This window comes from Dasypus novemcinctus, chromosome 13, assembly GCF_030445035.2.
Source record: "Dasypus novemcinctus isolate mDasNov1 chromosome 13, mDasNov1.1.hap2, whole genome shotgun sequence".
Classification (NCBI taxonomy): Eukaryota; Metazoa; Chordata; class Mammalia; order Cingulata; family Dasypodidae; genus Dasypus; species Dasypus novemcinctus.
In genome coordinates this window covers 65,490,207-65,513,467 of record NC_080685.1, presented here as the reverse complement: position 1 = coordinate 65,513,467, position 23,261 = coordinate 65,490,207, and the positions used below count along the sequence as shown (strand labels likewise).

The following is a 23,261-nucleotide window of genomic DNA, read 5'->3' as shown; positions in this document are numbered from 1 at the left end:
ACCTCAGTTCCTGGTTTCTGTTGCGCCTCACCTTGACTCTCCCCTTCGTCTCTCTTTTGTTGCATCATCATCTTAATGTGTGACTCACTTGCGCGGGCACTGGCTCTCTGCGGTGGCCCTGGCTTTTTTTTACAAGGAGGCCCTGGGGATCAAATGTGGGTCCTCCCATACGGTAGAGAGAAGCCTCAACACTTGAGGCACCTCTGCTTTCCCCACAGGAACTTTAAAGTAATTGTGTATGGTTGCCAGAAGAAAAGAAGAAAGAAATGGTATTCATTTTGGAATTGCATAATTGCATATTTTATATATAAATTAGGAATTGAAAAATTTAGATTTTTCTATCTAGGGACATACACTTAACCTATAAGTTTAATCAGATCTTATTTTATAATCGTCAGTAAGATTTTATAGTGTTAAGCAACATGAATCTTGTACCTTTCATAAGAAATTTAGTTCTGTATTTAGTTCTGTGCTTTATGGCTTTTTTAGATGAAAAAGATATTTATTTGATTTCATTTCTAACCAGTTATTACTATTATAGAAGAATTCTTGGTTCAGTCCATCCTCATTACTCATGGATTTTGTATTTGCAAATTTGGCTACTTGCTAAAATTTATTTGTAACCTCAGAATAAATACTTGGGGTGCTTTTGTGGACATGACAGAGTGGCAGAATATTTGAGTCATCCAACTTTTATGTTTCCAGCTGAGGTTGAACAATACAATACTCTGCTGTCTTATTTTAGCTCTCCTTCGGTAAGCAAGTGTCCTTGCAGTATATTTAGTGCTATGTTTTTCCTATTTTTGTCCTTTTTATTGGTGACTTTGCTGTTTAAATTGACCCTCAAACATAGTGCTGAAGTGTTATCTAGCGTTCCTAAGCTCAAGGCATCTGTGTTGTGCCTTACAGAGAAAATATGTGTTCGATAAACAGTCAGGCATCAGCTATAATGCTGTTGGCTGTGAGTTCACGACATGAATTAAAAATATATTTTAAATAAGGTGTCTTTAAACAGAGATTCACATAAAAGGTTATGTATTGATAAGTTGATGAAAATGTTGTGACCAGAGGCTTGTAGAAACCTAATGCTGTTACCCCTAAGAGCAGTGATTCAGTATTCACTAATTCAGTGTTCATGGAATTGACTTTTTGCGTATTTATCTTATTTGTACCCTCCTTAGCAAATTCTTTTTTTAATTTGAAAAGTTTTTTTTTAAATTAGAGTTGCTTTGATTTTAAGTATACAATCACAAATAAGTTGAACTTTCATTTTCCTGTATTTACACTGATTAAATCTCATCCTATTGTGGTAGCTACATTTCCAAAATAACATTGTGTAGTATGCAGCCCTAGGAGACTTTTTAGCCAAAAGCACAATCTTTATTACTAGACAAAACAACCCTTCACCCTTTCCTATCCTTGTGGACGATTAATATAATCTATAAAGAAACTTGTAGATTTTTCTTTTGGTTCTCCCTTCAATTTAGGGTAACCTAGCATAAATAAACTCCAAGCAGATAATTCCTTGCTTTCTCTTTTTGGCCTCCCGTAGTTTCCTTAACTGTCCAAATAAAATGCACCTCTTCCACAGCTCAGAAGAGAGAGAGAATGTGTGGGACTCCCTACTTACCCCACCCCCCCAAAACAAAACAAAACAAAGCAAACGAAAAACCTACGAACCTAAACTCTCCTAGTCAGGCAAGACCTTCTACCTCACCTGGGTTTCTACATATGCACCCACTTGCATGCCACATTCCCTTCAATTTTTCTGGTTTTCAATGGGTCTATCATCCCTCTTATGACCTCATCTCCAGGATGGAGTATTTCCCCCCTTTCTTTAAGTCTTTTCCTAGCCATTACTGATAGACAGGGAATATACTAGTTTGGTTAATATATTAGACCAGCCCTTTTTACCATTGTTTAGCCCTTTTTGCACTTCTCTGCCAACTCACTGTCTCACACACTTCTTCAATTGTGTGCTCTTGCTGTTAACTAGAACCTTTTTAGGGGGACTTTGGAATGACTGGAGTGAGATAGGAGTTCAGCAGTTTCTGCTGTGGTAATTCAAATTGGAGTTACCAGTCAGTTTTGTGGTGTTTTCAATTTCTTCTGAAAACCATAAGGAAACAGAGCTGTAATATTTGCTACCTTCCGTCTTTAGCCAAATATCTTAACCCTTAGCTTAATTAGAGGAGATTTTTTTTGCCTACTGTTTGCCAGGCAACATTCCAAGTTCTGTTATACAAAGACACAAAACAGACAAAGGCCTTTTTAGGGTATAATATTGGTTGGCAGGGGGTAGAGTGGAAAGGTAGGTTGTGCAAGCAAATATATAGCATGTTAGATGGTGTTAAGTAAAATGTATAGCATATTAAATGGAGAAAAATAAAGTTTGTTCTTTTTTGTTTATGTTAGTCCTAATTATGATACACCTATAGCTTTCTGTTTTTAAAGTTAAATGCTGAGGAGAACTCGTTTCAAGTTCCGTAATTTGTCTGCATTAATATTCTTCTCCGTTTATGTAAAATGATGTAATTTGTGTTTTCTGCTCATCTCTCATTCTTGAATCTGAATTTTAATCATTCCCAATCTAGTTTCCTCTTAGCTCCACGGAAATGCTCTCACTAAGGTCACAATGCTTTCCATGGCGCTAATGCAAGGGTATGTTCTGGATCTCATGTGACCTGACTTCTTTGGCCCACTCCCTCCTTTTTGAAACACACTTTACTTTTAGCTCCCATAGCACAGTGTTCTCGGGACATATGCCTGTTATTTCTGACTTCTTTTGTTCTTCTACTTTCTTATTAATGGTCAAACTTCCTCAAGTGAGACCCTCTCTTCACTTCACTCTGGCTGTGCAATCCTTGCCTGTGGCTTTGGTTACTGCCTTTACAGAGTTGATTCTTAAATTTTTGTCAACAATGCAAACCTCTCTCTTCTGAGCAACAGACTTATAGGTTCAACTACCTACTTGATATCTCCTCTTGAATATATCAAAGGCATCTCAGTCTCAGTCAGCCCAAGCTGTACATAAAGCCTCCCCCTTCTCTTTCTTATGTTCCTCAGAATACCAATAGCCACAACAAAAATAAACAAACAAAACACTACCCCCATTCACTTCCACAAACCAGAAACTTGAGAGTCATCCTTTATACCTCCTTCCTCTCTGTCTCATCAACTCCCCTGCCTCCATATATGTAACACATCACTAATTTTGTTTACCTATAAAAATCAAATCCACCCACTTCTGCTTTCCCCCTCTGAATTATCTTTATTTCTGGATTTCCGACTTCTCTTTTTTTAAAATTTTTTCCCAGCCCTGTTCCCCCTGTTGTCTGCTCTCTGTCCATTTGCTGTGTGTTCTGTGTCTGCTTGTATTCTCATTAGGCAGCTCTGGGTACAGACCCTAGGACCTTCTGGAGTGGAAGAGAGGTGATTACTCTCTTGTGCCACCTCATCTCCCTGTTCTGCTATTTCTTCTTATTTTCTCTTCTCTATGTCTCTTGTTATGTCATCCTGCTGTACCAGCTCTCTGCGTTGGCTGGCGCTCCTACTCAGGGTGGCTTTCCACACTGGGCAGCATTCCCCCGTGGGTCCACATTCCCCTGTGGGCCAGCACTCCACATGGGCCAGCTTGCCCCTACCAGGAGGCCCTGGGCATCGGACCCTGGACCTCCTAATGGTAGGTGGGAACCCAGTTGGTTGAGCCACATCCATTTCCTTCTGACTTCTCCTTTTTCTTCACCCTTCAGCCAGAGATATGTTCTGAAATTGTAAATTGGATCATGTCATGCCTTTGTTTAAAACTCCTTAGTGACTCCTGTTTCTCTTAGAAAAAATGGAAAACAGCCTCAGTGTCTGGCTTCTAGCTATTTCTCTTCTACTCTTTTTCTTTGTTCCAACATCTCTCACTTTCTTTTATTTTTTTATTTTTTTAAAAAGATTTATTTATTTATTTTTTTAATTTAATTCCCCTCCCCTCCCCCGGTTGTCTGTTTTCTGTGTCTTTTTGCTGCGTCTTGTTTCTTTGTCCGCTTCTGTTGTTGTCAGCGGCACCATTCCTCGGCAGGCTGCTCCCTCCTTCGAGCTGGGCGGCTCTCCTTATGGGTGCACTCCTTGCGCGTGGGGCTCCCCTATGCGGGGGACACCCCTACGCGGGGGACACCCCTGTGTAGCAGGGCACTCCTTGCGCCCATCAGCACTGCGCGTGGGCCAGCTCCACACGGATCAAGGAGGCCCGGGGGACTTGAACCGCGGACCTCCCATGTGGTAGACGGTCGCCCTAACCACTGGGCCAAAGTCCGTTTCCCTCTCACTTTCTTTTAATTCTCACCAACTTTCTTCCTGCATTGCACCTTCATCCATTCTGTTCCCACTGTCTAGAGTACTCTTCCTTCTCTTCTTTGACGAATTAACTCTACTTATCCTTTAAATCTCAACTCAAATGTTACTACCTGAAGGAAACCCTCAAGTCTCCTTATTATAAGCTTTCATAACACCATATGCCTCTCTTTCACAACACATTGCAGTTGGAGTTTTCCATTTATTTTGTGTTTAGTTGTAAATATTTTTCTTCCCAACTAGATCATAAGCTCCATAAGAGTTTGTTTTTGCTTCTCATTTTATCCTTAGCACCCTTGAACAGTGCCTGCCACACAGTGCTTACTGTAGATATAGATGCTAAGTTATAGAGGCAGAGATTAAGCAGGATGTAGTACATGGTCATCAGTATCATGTACTGATGGAAGCCTAAATAAAATGCTTTGTTGTATATTAATTTCAAGAGGTTTAACCTATTGGCTTATTAAAAGATATATATATATATAACTACTCTATGTTATAATTCATAAACCTACAATAATGAAATAGAATTTTTTTAAAAACCTCAGTTCTTTCTTTGTGAAGGTATTTTATTTGGTCTGTTACCCTTAATTTATCCAAAAACCTTGTATTACCTACATCTTTATATCTTATTGAGTGGCAATTTCACTTTTCAAAAGATTATTATCTTAAAATGTAGCAATAATATATACTTTTTAAAGTTTATTCTATTTAGTATGTTCTCATGTACAAGCTTTCCTGAATTTAGACACTTAATACATTTTAGATGTATATTGAAATATTATATGTACTTTACTATTATTTATTGTATTTCTTGGAATTTATTAATAGCCATGGCAGGCAGTCTTGTCAGTTATAGAGTCCTTCCTTTCAGTTTGGAAGATCTAGTTTGAACATTTATATTCTATTTCTGAACAGTTTACTTAAAAAATGTATAGAAAAATGTGGCTGTGTTACCTTTAAGACAGTTTTACTCTTCACTATTAATGTTCACTGTTGTGCATTAACATGATGCTCTTTGAATTTTCATTTCTTCATTTATTGCAAAAACCAGCATGCTTTTGAAAGTGTAACAGTAACTTTTTTGAGGGAGAAAGCATAACGTTTTTCTTTTTTATACAGATTCTGAAATGGAAAATGAAGAACAACCATCCTCTGAAAATGATTCTCAGAATCAGAGTGCTGAAGAGATTACATCAAGTTCCCAGGATGTTGATTTGGTTGATCAGGAATCTCCTGAGGAAAGTTCTCTGAACTCTCACCCAGAATCGTTATCTCCAACAGATATGGACAATGCTGCAAGCATTGACCCTTCTGAACAGAATTCTGATCCCACAGAAAACCATGAGACTACAAGTCTTGATGGTGAATGTACAGATTTGGATAACCAACTTCAAGAACAATCAGAAACTGAGGAAGATTCAAATCCCAATGTGAGCTGGGGTAAAAAGGTCCAGCCTATAGACTCCATATTAGCAGACTGGAATGAAGATATAGAAGCATTTGAAATGATGGAGAAAGATGAACTATGAGTTGCTAAAGAATCTGGTGGTAGGTATTCAAAAACAAAAGGTAAACTGTGGTTAATGTATACCCTAGTACTCAGCAGGCTCTCTAATGGGAGTATGGTGGTGAGCAACCTCGTTCTGACTGAGATAGTCATCATAGAAATCCAGAGCCGTGTTAGAATTGACCTTGTTTAAAACTGTCCCATCAAAAATGGAAACTCACAATTCCCCCCTCAATTGGCAGCCTTGTACCACCTTGCAATACCTCACACTAGGGAAGATTATTGGGCATTCCTGAGAGTTATATTGATTTAGTCTCTGGATAGAAGAGAAACAAATGCAGTAAATACTGGCGTGGGAAATAAGAATTTATATAGCTTTCTAATGAAAAAAAGTTAGGCTTTCTTGGTTTTGGGGTTAGAGGCTATTTTGGGAAGATACATACAAGTATTGTGGGCATGCTGGTTATGCTGCCTTCACAAAAACACTCTTAAGTGCCCTAAATGGTTATGAAGCAAATGCATTCATGGTGAAAACAGTCTTTACTTATCACTTTCATTTACTTCATTCAGTGACAAATGATCAAGGTGAATTGATTCCCCCCCCACACAGTGTACTTTCCATTTAAACCAAAGGTGAAGCCAATGTACTTTGTCAGCCAGCTCCTCTGCCTGAAGTCTCATCAGTGGGACCAGGTGAAAAGGTCATGTAATATGTTGTGGAATTTGGTACTAAATGCTTTTGAAAAAAGAAGCAAGGGAGAACTTAAAATGTTGTACTATGAACTTCTCACTGGGCCTTCCATAAGGAAAGCTATGACTACTCTGAAATGGACCTTAGTGTTATATCCTTGTTGGATATTTTATAAAGCATTTCCGATTTATTTCTCTTAGGGGGTTACCTCTAGCCATCAGCCTTACTCCATCCCATGTTTAGTATGCAGTTTAGCCACAAGGCCCATATTGCCAACAGCTGAATATATTTTGTTCCATTTTTCTATCTTTTGGAGCCATGATAATGTGATAGTGATCTAAAAATCCTGGGGGTGACTACTATTTTTCTCCTTTGAAACTTGGTTTCTAAAGTTGTACCTAAGGAGTCCATCACATTTTCTGTTGAATCATGGATTTCAGGTGTACATTTTTTTAAAAACAAATATTCCCTGTGATATGAATCTGAAAAGGAGTCTATAGAGACCTGTGTAAAAAATTTACACTGTAGCAACTAACATATAGCTTAATGAAAAGTTTATTCTTTGTCTTTCTCTCTTTTTTTTATTGGTGGCAGTCTGGTATGAGCCACATTTAAGTTTCAAAAACTGTTGATATCTGTAAACAGCCCTGTAGCTGAAATCATGGCTTTACTCATTTTATTTATTTATTTTTTAAAAACTTATCCAAACCAGTTCTAAAGGAATAGTTGAAAGACTTAATTTCCTTTCTCTTTACCATTACATTACATAATATAACCTTTTCCTGAAATACAGTTTTGAGGTACTGATGAACTTAAGTTGTATATGGAGCTGTCAAAAGAACAGCAGTGCTGTATTGTAGTTATGTATATTCATGTACAGTATGTCTTAGATCCCAGGTAAACATATGCTTTTATAAAGGGGGTAAATAGCTACTTTAAAAAATTCCAGCTAAAATAATTGGGTCAATGAATAATAAAATCGAATAGAGAATTCACTTGGGGAGGGGGGGAGGGTAATAATACACAAGATCTTTAATTGGCCCTTAATTAAACCTATTGCCAAAATGAATATTTTTAGTCTCTCTGCATGTGAAATTTTGGTGTAAGAAGATAGAACTATAATACATACAGTATAAGAAAGGATAGGCATAGAGCTTTGTTCATCTTAGGTACAAAGCTGCCAAAATAGCTGAAGCTTAAATTACTTGACTTACCTTGATTTATAGGACTGGGGCTTGAGAAAAGGAGCAGATGTTCCTCTAAGACTTTGATTACAGAACCTTATATACATTGATTTGATTTTGTATTTGTAGCTCAGAACCATTGTTCTTTAAATTAAACTTTTCTAAGTTATCAAAATAACGTAACTTTTCCTAACAAGGACTTAAATGTCATGAAGCCAGCTCACTGCTGCTCTCCCTTCCTTTGGCCATTAGGGGGAGATGTTGCCTTTCATTAAAGTCTAGAAGGAAATTGTTCATTTGTTTAGAAAAAGTGAATCCTAAAAAAAAAAAAGGAAAATGCAAAAAAAAATGAACAACGTATACTTAATACCCAGAAGGACTTATACTCGATTTCCCCCCCTAGTTGAGAGAGTGTGATGTTCAGCTTCAGAACCCCCCAACATTGTAATTGACTGTACCTTCATTTACTTATTTGACATACTGCCACAGAATAGTTCATTGTAAAACTCCAACAGCATTATTTCATTTTATTTTTCATTTTTAAAATACCTTTTATAAACATTTTATTTGCTTCCTAAGGATTCAGGGGATTATTCAAGACTCTGAAAATAGAAACATCTGGTCTACCTCAGTTAACTGTTGACTGCTTAGAGATTGAGCTGAAGTGATCGCCATAGCCATAAAATGGTTTGACTAGGAAGGATTTATACAATGTTTACAAATCTGAATCAAGTAAGGATTTTATCTGAAAGTTAGAATTTAGATATTAGAGCAAGTATTTAATTCAGGTATTTTGAAGTTTTAAAGCTTGTTTACCTACTAAAAATAATAAAATAGCTATAATTTTTTTCTGCTTATAAACTTCATTGAAGTGATAGACTCTAATTTGCAATACTTTTCCATAATGTTTTAAGTGTGAAAGAATTATAATTTACCAGAATATGTTTGGGGTGGGATATTTTGTTGGGTAGGGTTTTTTCCCCCTTTTTAACCAACTTTAAATAGGGTTCCAACAAGAGTACAATTGTTATTTCAGAAAAAATTATTTTTTGGCATTATACTTTTCCCTTTTTCTTTACAGTATTAGAGAGTAAAATGAAAAATTGTTCACTCTCTGATTTTCTGATTTTAGCTTCCCTAACAATTATTCTATTGAGAATTTTTAAAATTTAAATTACCTTCACACAATCCTTTTTACAGTAAAACCTGCATTTGTTCTCTCACCAAACCCCATGCCAAATTCATCATAAAGAAAGCTCAGCATAAATTATTCAAATCGTGCTCATAATTTTAGAGGGTGGGGTGGGGAAGAAATTAGTAAATATTCCAACCGGTCGTTTTATGCACAAGGCTTCAGTCGGGACATAGAAAAAAAACATTCTGTGAATGAAATATTGTATGTTCAGATTTTATAAAAGACATTTATAAAAGCCCAATTTACAGCCGTATATTTTCTTATGATGTAATTTATGAAAAAGATGTCTGTACTAACAGGTGCTGTAACACTACTGTTGTTGGATTTTATTGTTTGGTGATAAATGTATACAATATTTCTAAGGGAAACTATATACTGTGATGTAAAAGTCTGGGCAAAATGTATATAATCCTTGTATATAATTGTGTATTTGATTATAATTACTGATTGTAAAGATTTAATAAAACATGTAAATATTCTGATCTAGTTTTAATTTGAATTTTTATCATCAGTGTTCATACCTTATATCTTGATATCTCCTAAAAGGTTTTCACCACTTTGTCTTTAAAAAATTTACATTTTATCCCAGGGTGGTAAATTTTGAGGACATCGTAAGATGTAGAAACTCAGGCATACAGTGAACAGTTCCACAGCTCAGCTAGTGCCAAGTGTCTTCATAGTGGGGTTGGGGAAATACTAATAATTCACAGTGTCAACATTGGTAACAAGTTTATGATTTGGATTTCCTTATATTTAATAAAATCAGCTGTCTTTTCAATATTGTCATGAAAAGTAAAACCAGCCCTTCCTGTCAATTCCAGTGAAGACATTTTCGTCCCCTTTCAGATACTGCGGTACTGTGCTTTTCATCATACTGTTTCAGGGTTTTTGAGCGCAGATACTTAGGACTAATAATCACGATCATTGATAATTGCTGTCTTTACAGATGAGCAAACTAAGACTTGAACAGTTATAAGCATCTTTACGGTCTCACATTTAGTGGCTGAGCAATGGATGTGCATCCTGGTCTAAATTCAGAGCCCAGCTCTTTCTAGTGTGCCACACACTCTTCCTTTCTCAACCCTCTCACCTGTCTTCCTACCCCCTTTCAGTTTATGCTCGCCTTTGGCCCAGTCACTACCTTCCTACCTGACCACTTTCTCCCGTTTAGGATTGAGGTTTAGAGATAGTAGCATTCATTCTTAGGCTCTCTGGGCACTAATCCTAATTGCATCTCCATTCCTCCAGGATGATACACCACTGTTTCAGGAAGAGTTAATGGATTAAATTGTGTCTCAAATTATTTCAGAGGCAAGGTTGTTTTTCTCTGGGTGAAGCAAACTTCAGGCGTATCTCCTAAGAGGGAGCTAAGTAAGGATTAATTGAGAATACTGTCATATCTGCCTGCTTGCAAGGCTTCTCTAACCTGAAGAGGTGGCCTTGCTCTTGGTATATCCGTATAGCCTGGAACTATGGAATGCGATGGTGTGTGATAGAGCACATTCCTCCCTTCAGTTCACCTCCATGGTACTGTCCTTGAAACTGTCCTTAAGATAACTGCAGCAAGTAAGGCAGATAAAATGTCCTCCCTGGGTGTAGTAGTAGGATGTGATTTCTTCACAAAGGAAACCAAATTAAAAAATTACTTTTTCCTCTGATGGTTGAGGAGAGAATCAAAGTCATTAAATATTACAATAGCCAGAGATGTAGATATTTAACACCAAAGTAATGACCCCCCCACCCCAGTAGTGGAGGTTTGCAGCAATACGGGGCACGTTTCACATAAACTGCCCCCACCTTTTCCTTTTTTTCCTTTTTTTAAAATGAAGTCGTGGGTTTATAGATCATTCATAAAACAAAGGATTCCCATACACTATCCCACCAACAATGCCTTGCCTTGGTTTGGAACATATTTTACAACTGATGATGGCAAATTTTATAGTTGTATTATTAAAGCCCGTGGTTTAACTTTAGGATTCCCTGTTTGTGCAGTGTAGTTCCAAGGACTTTTTAAATTTTTATTCTGTTATATATACAATCTAACATTTCCCCTTTTAATCATATTCCGATAGTGCTGTTACTTGTGTTCACAAGGTTGTGCTACCATTACCACCATCCATTACCAAAACATTGCTTCATTCCAAATAGGAACCCTATACATTTGAAGCCTTAATTTTCCATTCCCTATTCCCATTCCCTCATAATCTATATTCTAGATTATGAATCTGAGTTTGCTTATTGTAATTGTCCCAAATCAGTGAGAACATATATTTGCCCTTTTGTGTCTGGCTTATTTCTTTCAATGTGATGTCTTCGAGGTTCATCTATGTCTTATGTATCAGGTCTTCATCCCTTTTTACGGCTGAGTAATATTCCATTGCATGTATATACCACATTTTATCCATTCATGGGTTGATGGGCTGATTTTGTCTTTTGGTAATTGTGAATAATGAGGCTATGAACATCGATGTATAAATCTCTGTTCGAGTCCCTGCTTTCAATTCTTCCGGGTATATACCTAATAGCGAGATTGCTGGGTCATATACTAATTCTTAACATAGCTCTCTGATGAACTGCCAAAATGTCTACCATAATGGCTGTACCATTTTTCATTGCCACCAGCAATGAGTGGGTGTCCTATTTCTCTACATCCTCCCCAACATTTAATTTCCTTTTTTTTTTTTTAATAGCCATTCTAATGGGTATGAAATGGTATCTCATTGTGGTTTTGATTTGCATTCCCATGATGGCTAATAATGTTAAGCACCTGTTGATGTGCTTTTTGGCCATTTGTATATCTTCTTTGGAGAGATTTCTATTCAGGTATTTTACCCATTTTTAAAATTGGATTGTTTGCCTTTTTATTAAGTTGAAAGATCTCTTTATATATTCTGGATATTAAACCCTTATCAGATATGTAATTTCCAAATATTTCCTCCCATTGTGTAGGTTGTCATTTTACATTCATGATAAAGTCCTTTGAGGTGCAAAAGTTTTCAGTTTTGATGAAGTGCCATTTATCTATTTCTTTTTTTCTTTTGTAGCTATGCTTTGGATGGAAAGTCTAAAAACCATTGCCTGACCCAAAGTCCTGAAGAAGATTCCCTATGTTTTCTTCTAGGAGTTTAATAGTTCTAGCTCTTATGTTTAGGTCTTTGTTCCATTTTAAGTTGATTTTTGTACGTGGTTTGAGGTAGGGGTCCTCCTTTCTCACCCCCCCCCAAATAAAGACCCAGTTTTCCCAGCACCATTTGTTGAAGAGACCCCAATGGAGTTGTCTTTGCCCCCTTGTCAAAAATCAGTTGACTATAAATGTAAAGGTTGATTTGTGAGCTCTCAATTCTATTCATTCATTCATTCATTTATTTATTTCTCCCCCCTTCTTCCGCCCGCCCCAGTTGTCTGTTCTCTGTGTCTATTTTGTCTGTTTTGCTGAATGTTCTTTGTCCGCTTCTGTTGTTGTCAGCGGCACGGGAATCTGTGTTTCTTTTTGTTGCATCATCTTGTTGTGTCAGCTCTTCGTGTGTGCGGCGCCATTCCTGGGCAGGCTGCACTTTCCTTCGCGGTGGGTGGCTTTCCTTACGGGGTGCACTCCTTGCGCATGGGGCTCCCCTATGTGGGGGACAACCCCTGTGTGTCATGGCACTCCTTGCACACGTCAGCACTGCACGTGGGCCAGCTCCACACGGGTCAAGGAGGCCCAGGGTTTGAGCCGCGGACCTCCCATGTGGTAGATGGAGGCCCTAACCACTGGGCCAAGTCCGCTTCCCTCAATTTCTGTTCTGTTGGTTCAAATGTCTGTTCTTGTGCCAATACCATGCTCTTTTGATTACTGTGGCTTTGTAAAAGTTTAAAGATTGGGAAATGTGAGTCTGCCACCTTCATTATTCTTTTTCAAGATGGCTTTACCTATTTGGGACCCCTTACCCTTCCATACAGATTTTATGATTGGCTTCTCCATTTTTGCAAAGATGGTTGTTGGAATTTTGATTGGGATTATGATCTATAAATTGCTTTGGATAGTATTGACATCTTAATGATATTTAGTCTTCCAATCCAGGAACGTGGGATATCCTTCCATTTATTTAGGTCTTCTTTGGTTTTCTTTTACCAGTGTTTTACAGTTTTCTGTGTATAAGTCCTTTCCATTCTTGATTAGATTTATTCCTTGATATGTTTCTTTTAGTGGCTATGAATGGAATTCTATTTCTTGATTTCTTCTTCTGGTTGGTCAAGGTTTTTAGGTGTTGACCTCGTACTCCACCATTTTCTGAAATCATTTATTAGTTCTAGGAGGTTTGTTGTGGATTTTTCAGGATTTTCTGATATAGGATCATATCATCTGCAAATAGGGAAAGTTTTACTTCCTTTCCAACTTGGATGACTTTTAATTCTTTTACTTGCTTAATTAATCTGGCAAGAAGTTCCAGTAGAATGTTGAGTAACAGTGGTGACAGTGAACATGCTTGTCTTAATCCTGATCTTAGAGGGAAATCTTTCAGTCTTTCACCATCAAGTATGATGTTAGCTGTAGGCTTTTCATATATGTCCTTTATCATGTTGAGGAAGTTTCCTTCTTTTCCTAGTGTTCTAAGTGTTTTTATCAAGAAGTGGTGCTAGATATTTTCAAATGCCTTTTCTACATCAATTTAGATGATCTTCTCTTTTTTCCCCTTCTTTCTGTTAATATGGTATACTACATTAATTGATTTTCTTAAGTTGAACCAACCCTGCATACCAAGGATAAATCTCACGTGACCATGGTGTATAATTCTTTTAATAAGTCTTGGATTTGGTTTGCTAGTATTTTGTTGAGGATTTTTGCTTTTATATTCATAAGAGATATTGCTCTGTAGTTTTCTTTTCTTGTGGTATCTTTATTTGCTTTTGGTATGAGGGTGATGTTGGCCTCATAGAATGAATTAAGGAGTGTTCCCTCCTGTTCAATTTTTTGGAAGAGTTTTAGCATAATTGGAATTAAGTCTTCCTGGAATATTCGATACGATTCCCCTGTGAAGACATCTGGTGCTTGGCTTTTGTTTACTAGTAAGTGCTTTGCTGAGATCTTCTAATTCTTCTTGAGTCAATGCAGGGAGTAGGTATGTATATTCATCATGGTTTTTTAGGGAAACAGAACTGACAGGAGCTATCTGTAAATAGTGTGAGATTTTATAAAATTCTCTCATGCAACTGTGGGGATACAGAAGTCCAAATTCTGCAAGACTGGATGCAAACCAGGAGCTACGATGAAGGTGCTTGATGAGTTTCCAGGAGATGCTGGCTATCTATTGTAGAGATGGGAATTCTCTCTCTGAATGCTGAAATCACTTCCCCATTTTAAGGCCTTCAACTGATTGGATGAGACATCACTCCTGCTGATGGCAATCTCCTTGCTTGATTGTAGATGTAATCAGCCATCTATGCAATCAATTCACTGATGATTAAAGTCTATGAAATGCTTTTGTATTACAATTAGCCCAGTGTTTTCTTGACCAGACAACTGGACACCATTACTTGGCCGAATTGACACATTATCCTAACAATCAAAGTCTACCCTTTGTCAACTTGACAGCCATACATATCACCTTAAACCATAGATAATCTCTACATAAAAACAGGATATATATAAATATATATATATTTCTGCCTTACAATATTCAACTGCCCTGTGAACAACCATGAACTCATTAATTCCCTCCAGAATAGGGTGCAAGTCCTTGAGTAATAGTCACTCTTAAACTTGACATCCATAAATACTACAACATGAAACTGATACAACTTATGTCATATGATAAGGGAAAAGGTTAGGGAAGAAAATATATTCTTTTTATGTACAAACACAGACATACTCATAACAAAAAAATGAAGAAATAAATATTAATGACCATTACAGTCCTTGTTTATGTAACTGGTCACATGGTGGAAGTTCATATTTATTACTACCTTCTTCCACTACCCATTCCATGCTCCCAATACATTCAGCTGGCTGTGGTTCTTTCCCTGATGGGGGACCCAAAGTTTCATTCCTGAAGACTCTGGACCATTGTTAGTTTTGCTTGGATTGGATTGCTGCAGTTTCCATTGACTGTAATCACTGGGCATGGTAGTCCTAAGGTGCCTTAGGGGATCTTCTGTACTCTATTCCAGACAAACTCTTCTTTACCTCCATTGTGTATGTGCAGTCCTATTTCCTCTTGATGTCAGGATCAATCACCCCAGCCAGTAGAGTAATTTGCTTTTTTTTGCCTATTGATTCAGAGGCATGAGGAACCCAAAGTGGCCAGGTGGCAGTCTTAACTTTCAGTTCAATGGAATCATTGTTGTGTTCCCTGGTGGAAGCACCCCTCCTTTTGGAACTAAGACCTGTAGACCAGCAGAGCTTAATGTTGCAGGGACAGGAAGCAAAAATTTCCCTAGTGGATCACTAGGGGTAATAGTGAGTGGTGCCACTCACATTTCCTCCATTGATTTATGGACCCTTGAATCCTGGCTATGAGAGAAACAGAACAGAGTTAACACTGATTTAGAGTATACACAGCCTCCTGGAGAACATTTCCCCAGTCCTGCAAGGTATTGCCACCTAGTTGGCATTGTAATTGAGTCTTCAAAAGGCCATTCCACTGTTCTCTATCCAGTTGCTTCAGGATGGTGGGGAACATGGTAAGACCAGTGAATTCCATAACATGTGCCCATTCCTGTGCACGATTTGCTGTGAAGTGGGTTCCTTGATCAGATGCAATGCTGTGTGGAATGCCATGGCAGTGGATAAGACATTCGATAAGTCTACATATGGTAGTTTTGGAAGAAGCATTGTGGGCACAGAAGGCAAGCCAATATCCAGAGTATGTGTCTATTTCAGTTAGAAGAAATTGCTGACCCTTCCATGAATGGAGCAATCTCCTTAGTTGTACCTAGTTGTTTCCACTTTCCATTTTGTATTTTGTTTGCATCTTCTAACTTTTTTCTTGATAGTTTTGATAAAGGTCTGTCTAACTTATTAATTTTGTTAAAGAATCAGCTTGGGACTTTTACTCTTATTGTCAGAGGTCCCCAAGACCACCCTCAGGTTCAATGATTTGCTAAAGGGACTCACAGAATTCAGAAGAGCTATAATAGTTAGAATTTATTACAGTGAAAGGATACAGATTAAAATCGGCAAAGGTAAAAGGCACATAGGACAGGGTTCAGGAAAATCTAGGTGTAAGTTTCCAGTTGTCCTCTCAGACTGGAGTCTTACAGACAGTGCTTAAATCTCCCCACCAATGATGTGTGTGACAACACATATAGTGTATTGCCAACTAGGGAAGCTTCTCTGATCCAAGGTTTTCTTTGGGGTCAGTCAGGACTTCTTCTGAAGTCCTAAATTACTTGGTCTCTAGCCTCTCCAGAGGTCAAACAGATACCAGGTGATCCAAGGCCCCCATCATGAATCACATTGTTAGCATAAACTATCTGTCATGGACTGAGATCGTCTCTCTCTGGCAGGTCAAGGACCAGACCTTTCTTTGGAATGTGCAGGTTTTGAACCTACCAGACCTGCTGAGTCAATACTGTACTGCACAATTCCTCTCTCTATTAGTTATCTAGAGGTACATAATAAATTATCTCCAAAACACTAGCCTTTATTATTTCACACAATTTCTGAGAATCAGGAATCTGGGAGCAGCTTAGTTGGGTGGTTCTAGTTCAAGGCCTCTCTGAGGTTGTAGACAAGGTTTTGTCCAGGGCTGGAGACATCAGGTTGGCTGCCAGAAGGAGGCTTCAGTGCCTTGATACTTGGGCCTTTTCATAAGGCTCCTCAAAAGGAGCAGCTTGCCAAGAGAGAGAAACAGAGAGAGAATGAGACTGGTATAGTTTGCCGAATGGCAAACTGATGCTGATGCAACATACCATAATGTGTTGGCTTTTATAAAGGGTATTTATTTAGGGTAAAAGCTTACAGTTCCAAGGCTGTGAAAAGTCCAACTTTAGACACTATAAGACGTGCTTTCTCACCCAAGTCAGTTGCCACACCTTGAAGCAAGATGGCAGGTGATCTCTGCTTGGTTTCTGCCTTCAACTCTGGGCTGTACCATCTCCTGAAGCTCAGCTGTGGGCAACCAGGCATAGGGCTTGTCTCTTACTGTGCCTCCTCCCTCAAGTTTGGGTGCTCTGCTTTCTTCCTGATTTCAGCTGCAAGCTATCAGGCTTATTTCTCCCTTTGGCCTCAGCTCTTTGAGTGTCTCCTTTATGTTAAAAGGCAGGATCAAAAATGGCAGAGCTCTCTCTTCCTGTGTGTATCCATTTTTAATCAGACCCAGCAAGAGGGCGGGGACGCAACCTGAGACACACCTCACTGAGGCAGTTCAATTGAAAAGGTCTCATAACCACAAGAGTGAACCAGTTCACAAATACAAACTTGCTCTTTTTGGGACTCATGAAATAATTTCAAACTGCCAGAGAGTGAGTGAACAAGAGAGAGAGAGCTCCAGAGTGACAAAGACAGAAGCTGCAGTATCTTTTATAACCTAATCACTGAAATAATAAACAATCACTTCTGCCATATTTTCTTGGTCACACAGACCAATTCTTGTACAAAGTGGGAGAGGGCAACACAAAAGTATGACGATCAAGAGGTGGGGATAATAATATTTATTTATTCCTATTGATTTTTTATACGTATCGGTATCAATTTCTTCCCTTTTTAGTCTCTTTTATGTCCCTTTGGTCTGCTCCCCCTACCCCAGTCAGATCAAACTGATATTGTTTAGATATTTAGTTTTATGTTACTATAATTATATTTTCTATTCTTTTTTACTTTGGACCTAGCCTTTATTTTTAAAAACAATAATAGTATTTACCAAGATATTTGATTGATCTTAATTTCCCAATCTCTTTTAGCATCTCCTGGATTTGTCTCACCAAGTAATTCAGGACTTCTTCAAAAAGTGTTTTTATTTGAGTTTTGTGGTTAACATTTATGAGGTCTTATATGACTGAGAATACTTTTATTATGCCTTCACACTTAAAGAACAATTTAGTTTGATATTTGTGGCCATTTGAAATTATTTATGAATCCCAAAAAGAGAAAGATTATCTTTGTAAACTGGCCTGTTTCTCTGGGGGTGATACCTTTTGATTGTATTATAAATTCACTTGATAAAATCAATTTAGGGCTTCTGATTGGGTTATGTCAGTAAGGTGTGACTCAGATTGAGTTCCCGCCCCCCCTTTGTGGGCCTACATAAACAGACACTCAGGAAAATGCACAGAAGAAGATACAGGAAGAAAGAGAGCTCTCATGTTTAATCCTGGGGCCCTGGGAAGAGATGAGCCATTTGCTTGATAGTTTTCAGCTGAAGAGAACAGAGATGTTCAGCAGCTGAGAAGGCCTGGAAAAAAATAAACCATATGCCAGCCTGTGGCTGAGAGAGGAAGGCTGAACGCTCACAGAGATTGGCAATCATCTTTGGTGAGAAAGCAACCTTGAGTTGGACTCTTTAGGGCCTTATAACTATAAGCTTTTACCCCAAATAAATACCCTTTATAAAAGCCAATAGATTTCTGGTACTTTGCATCAGCACCCCTTTGGCAGACTAAAACAATATTTAACCAAATTTCTTTTCCCTCAATATTTTAAGCAGGGAGTCAACAAACTTTTTCTGTAAAGGGCCAAATAGTAAATATTTTAGATTTTGCCATCAATATGGTCTTATTACAAGTGCTCACCTTTATTGTGAAGTACAAAAGCAGCCATAGACAATAAGTAAACAAATGACTGGAAGTGTTTCAGTAAAACTTTATTTATGGACACTGAAATTGGAATTTCATATAATTTTTACATATCACAATCTGATTCTTGATTCTTTGTAGGTGATCTGCTTTTTCTCTCTTGAAAGTTTTAGAATTTTCTCTTTGACTTTGAAGTTCTTAGATAGCAGTATAAAAATTTAAATGGTAGTTTCTGGGAAGATGGAGGATTAGAGATACACAGGACTCACTTCTCTCCCAGAAAAATAGCTAGAGGACAGGCAGAAGCAGCTTGGAAAAAATATTTTAGGGTTTACAGCACCAGGTGAAGGTTGGACAACACCCAGAAGAGAGAGGGGCATAGGAAAATCCTGAGGGCAAAACTCTGTAAGTAAAAGCTACAGCTGCAGGTGCTGGTGCCCATTTCCCTGTCCTTGGAACAGACAGCTTCGAATTCTCTGGCCTCTGGCAGGAAGCTGTGGACAGAGCTGTCTGCATAGGTCTACCACCCCAGAAAAGGTGAGAGAGAGGGACAGCAACGAAAGCTAATTCACTTTATTATTATTATTACTATTATTTATTATTATTACTATTTATATTATTTATTATTATTACTATTATTTTATTATTACTAAGAAATTTGGTCTGATTTGTACCATGAGCCCTTTAGGCTGGGTGGGGTCTTACCATTGTTTGCCCTGGGAGCTGACAGGGGATAAAAGAGATCTAAGTCTCACATATACCCTCCCTACTGACTGGGACTGGTTGTTGAGGATGTGGAGGGGACTGGAATTATTTCCTACCTGGGAAAAAGAAGGAGGCAAAGGTTAGAAAACTGTCAGTGAGAAATTTTGATTTGCCAGGCTCTGAATAGCCCTGAGGCAAGACCCTTTGTTACACCGTTGCTGTCAGTCAATCAAACATTTTCCACCTTGGATTTCAACTGAGAAGACTGCCAAAGAGCACCCATCTTATGGTTGACAAATGAAGTGCATGCAAGGAAATTAAAAGGAAATAAATAAGTTTTTTTCTGGCCTTTACAGCCTCCCTCCTCATGGCCCTTGAAAGCAAAAAAATTTATAAAAGTCCCAGATAAGACACAGGATTTGAGACAACTGATCAACAAGATTCATACAAATCTCTTAAGTCAAATCAACAAGTTAAAAGACAATATAACTAAAGAGATAAAGGACATCAAAAGGATACTGGGCAAGCACAAAGGAAAATTTGAAAACCTGAATAGAAAATAACAGAGCTTATGGGAATGAAAGACTCAATTAGTAAGATCAAAAACACATTGGAAGGGAGTCAATGTGTCTCAATGGTTGAGCACTGGCTTCCCACATATGAGGTACCAGTTTCAATCCCTAGCCCTGGTACCTAAAAAACAAACAAACAATGACAGCAAAAATACATTGGAGGCATACAACAGCAGACTCAAAATTATAGAGGAAAAATTAAGTGACACCAAAGACAGAACAGCTGAAATTGAAGAGAGAGAAAAACAGAGAGAGAAAAGAATGGAAAAAATTGAGCAGGGCCTCAGGGAGTTAAATGATAACCCAAAGCACAACAATGTACATGTCATGGGAATTCCAGAAGGAGAAGAGAATGGAAAAGGGGCAGAAAGAGTACTTGAGGAAATAAAGGCTGAAAATTTCCCAACTCTCATGAAAGAAATGAATTTACATGTCCAAGAAGTATAGCATATCCCAATTAGAATAAACCTTAATAGGTCTACTCCAATACACATACTACTCAGAATGTCAAATGCCAAGAATAAAGAGAAAATTCTGAGAGCAGCAAGGGAGAAGCAAGCCATCACAAGCGCGTAGATTTGGTACAGATTTTTCATCAGAAACCATGGAGGTTTTTGTGATCTATTTATCTTAAAAAAAAAAAAAGTAAAAAAACAAACAAAAAAAAGAAACCATGGAGGTAAGAAGACAGTCATATGATATAATTAGGATACTGAATGAGAAAAATTGCCAGCCAAGAATTCTTTATGCAGCAAACTGTCCTTCAAAAATGATGGTGAGTTTAAAATATTCACAAATAAACAGAGACTAAGAGTTTGTGGGAAAAATCCACTGTTGCAGGAAGCATAAAGGGAGCTCTGGAAAGCAGGTGTGGCTCAATTGATAGAGCTTCCACCTACCATATGGGAGTACCCAGGTTTGATCCCTGGGGCCTCCTGGTGAAAAAGAAGAAAAAGAATGCCTGCCTGCATGGCAATCAGTGCCCGCATGGCGAGCTGAGTGCTGGCATGGTGAGCCGAGTGCCCATGCAGTGAGTTGAGTGCTTGCATGGCAAGCCAAGTGCTTGCATGAGTGCCCACATGGTGAGCCAAATGCCCATGAGGCGACGTGGTAAGCCAGTGCCCATGCAAGTGAGTCACGCAGCAAGATGATGATGCAACAAAAGAGAGATGAAAGGGAGAGTCAAGGAGAAGTGCATCAGAGATCAGAAACTGAGGTGACACAATTGACAGGGAAATTCTTTCCACATCAGAGGTCCCCAGGATTGAATCCCAGTGAATCCTAGAGGAGAGAGATGAGAAGACAAGGCAAAAAGAAAAATAGATACAGAAGATCACACAGCGAATGGACACAGACAGCAAAAACAGCAGGGCAGGAAGGGGGGCGGGGGAGAAAAAAAAGAAACATTAAAAAACAAAATAAAAAATAAAGGAAGCCTTATAGCTCAAAAGAAAAAGACAGGAGAGAGAGGCTTGGAGGAGAGTGTAGAAGGCAAGAATAGCAGAGAGGATAACTAAAAGAATATAAAAGCAGACAAAAATAAGATACGACCTATGAAGACCAAATAATAAAATTGCGGAAGTAAATAACGCATTTATAGTAATATCATTGAATGTGAATCAATTAAACACTCCAATAAAAAAACATGAGCCATCCACATGCTGTCTACAAGAGCATATATTAGATCCAGTGGATACAAACTGGCTGAAAATGAAAGGTTGGAAAAAGATGTTCCATGCAAACGTAACCAAAAAAGAGCAGAGGTAGCTATGCTAACATTGGTAAAACAGACTTTAAATGCAAAAAAGTTTTAAGAGATGTGGAAGGCCATTATATATTAATAAAAGTGACAATCTGCCATAAGAAATAACAGTCATAAACATCTATGCACCTAACCAGGGTGCCTCAAAATACATGAGGCAAACTCTGGCAAAACTGAAGGGAGAAATAGGAATCTCTACCACATACCACTCACACCATTAGATAGAACAGCTAGACAGAAGATCAAAAAGGAAACAGATCTTGAAAAAAATGATAAATGTACTAGACCTATCAGATATGTATTGAATGTTGCATTCCAAATCAGTGGGTTATACACATTCTTAAGTGCTCATGGATCTTTTTATTTTTTTTTTTAAGATTTATTTATTTATTTCTCCCCTTCCCCTCCTCCTGCCCTGCTGTTTTTGCTGCCTGTATTGTCTTCTCGTCTCATTTTCTCTCCTCTAGGATTCACTGGGGTTCCATCTTGGAGACCTCTGATGGGAAAAGAGGTTTCCTGTCAATTGTGCCACTTCAGTTCCTGGTTTCTGCTGTGCTTCACCTTGACTCTCCCCTTGTCTTTTGACTCTCCCCTTGTCTCTCCCTCTTTTTCCTCTCTCTCTTTATTTTTTTTTTAAAGTTACATTAAAAAAAATAAGAGGTTCCCATATACCCTCCACCCCCCTCACCCCATTCCTTTCACATCAACAATCTCTTTTATCATCATGGGACATTCATTACATTTGGTGAATACATTTTGGAGCACTGCTGCACCACATGGATAATGGCTTACATTGTAGTTTACACTCTCCCCCAGTCCACCTAGTGGGCCATGGCAGGACATACAATGTCCAGCATCTGTCCCTGCAGTACCACCCAGGAAAACTCCAAGTCCTGAAAATGCCCGCACATCATATTTCTTTTCCCTCTCCCTACCCTCAGCAGCTACTGTGGCCACTTTCTCCACACCAATGCTACAATTTCTTCCATAGTAGAATATCACTAAATTCATTCTAATCCACACTTTATTCCTCCATCCTGTGGACCTTGGGAAGTTTATGTCCACTCCACCTCTATATCGAGAAGGGGCTTAGATTCCACATGGATGATAGAAGCAATTCTCCTGCTTGCAGTTGTAGGCTTGTCTCTCTTTTGATACGTCATCATCTTGCGTGACTCACTTGCGCAGCGCACTGGCTTACCACACAGGCACTCATGCGTGCACTCGTGTGGGCACTGGCTTACCACGGGGCGTGCTTTTTCACCAGGAGGCCCCAGGGATTGAACCCAGTTCCTCCCATATGGTAGGTGGAAGCTCTATCACTTGAGCCACATCTGCTTCCTGCTCATAGATCTTTTCCAGGGTAGAACACGTGTTGAGTCACAAAGCAGGTCTCAATAAATATAAAAAGATTGAAAGTATACAAAACACCTTCTCAGATCATAATGGAATGAAGCTAGAAATCAATAACAGGAAAGCAGAAATTTGTAAATGTGTGAAGGCTAAACATCACACTCCTAAATAATCAGTGGGTCAAAGAATGAATTGTAAGAGAAATTAGTAAATATCTCTAGAAAATGAAAACGAGAA

General features: G+C 38.4%; 1 protein-coding gene across 2 annotated transcripts in view; it reads left to right on the top strand.

The window, feature by feature from the left end:
* EDEM3 (ER degradation enhancing alpha-mannosidase like protein 3) overlaps positions 1–9,403 on the top strand; it is an 83,563-nt gene extending 74,160 nt beyond the window's left edge. For both annotated transcript variants that reach the window (XM_058274855.2, XM_058274854.2), the window contains exon 20: positions 5,464–9,403. In XM_058274855.2, coding sequence (XP_058130838.1) covers positions 5,464–5,873 — 410 coding nt within the window. In that variant the 3' untranslated portion in view covers positions 5,874–9,403. The remainder of the gene's footprint in view (positions 1–5,463) is intronic.
* The last annotated feature ends 13,858 nt before the right edge of the window (positions 9,404–23,261 follow it).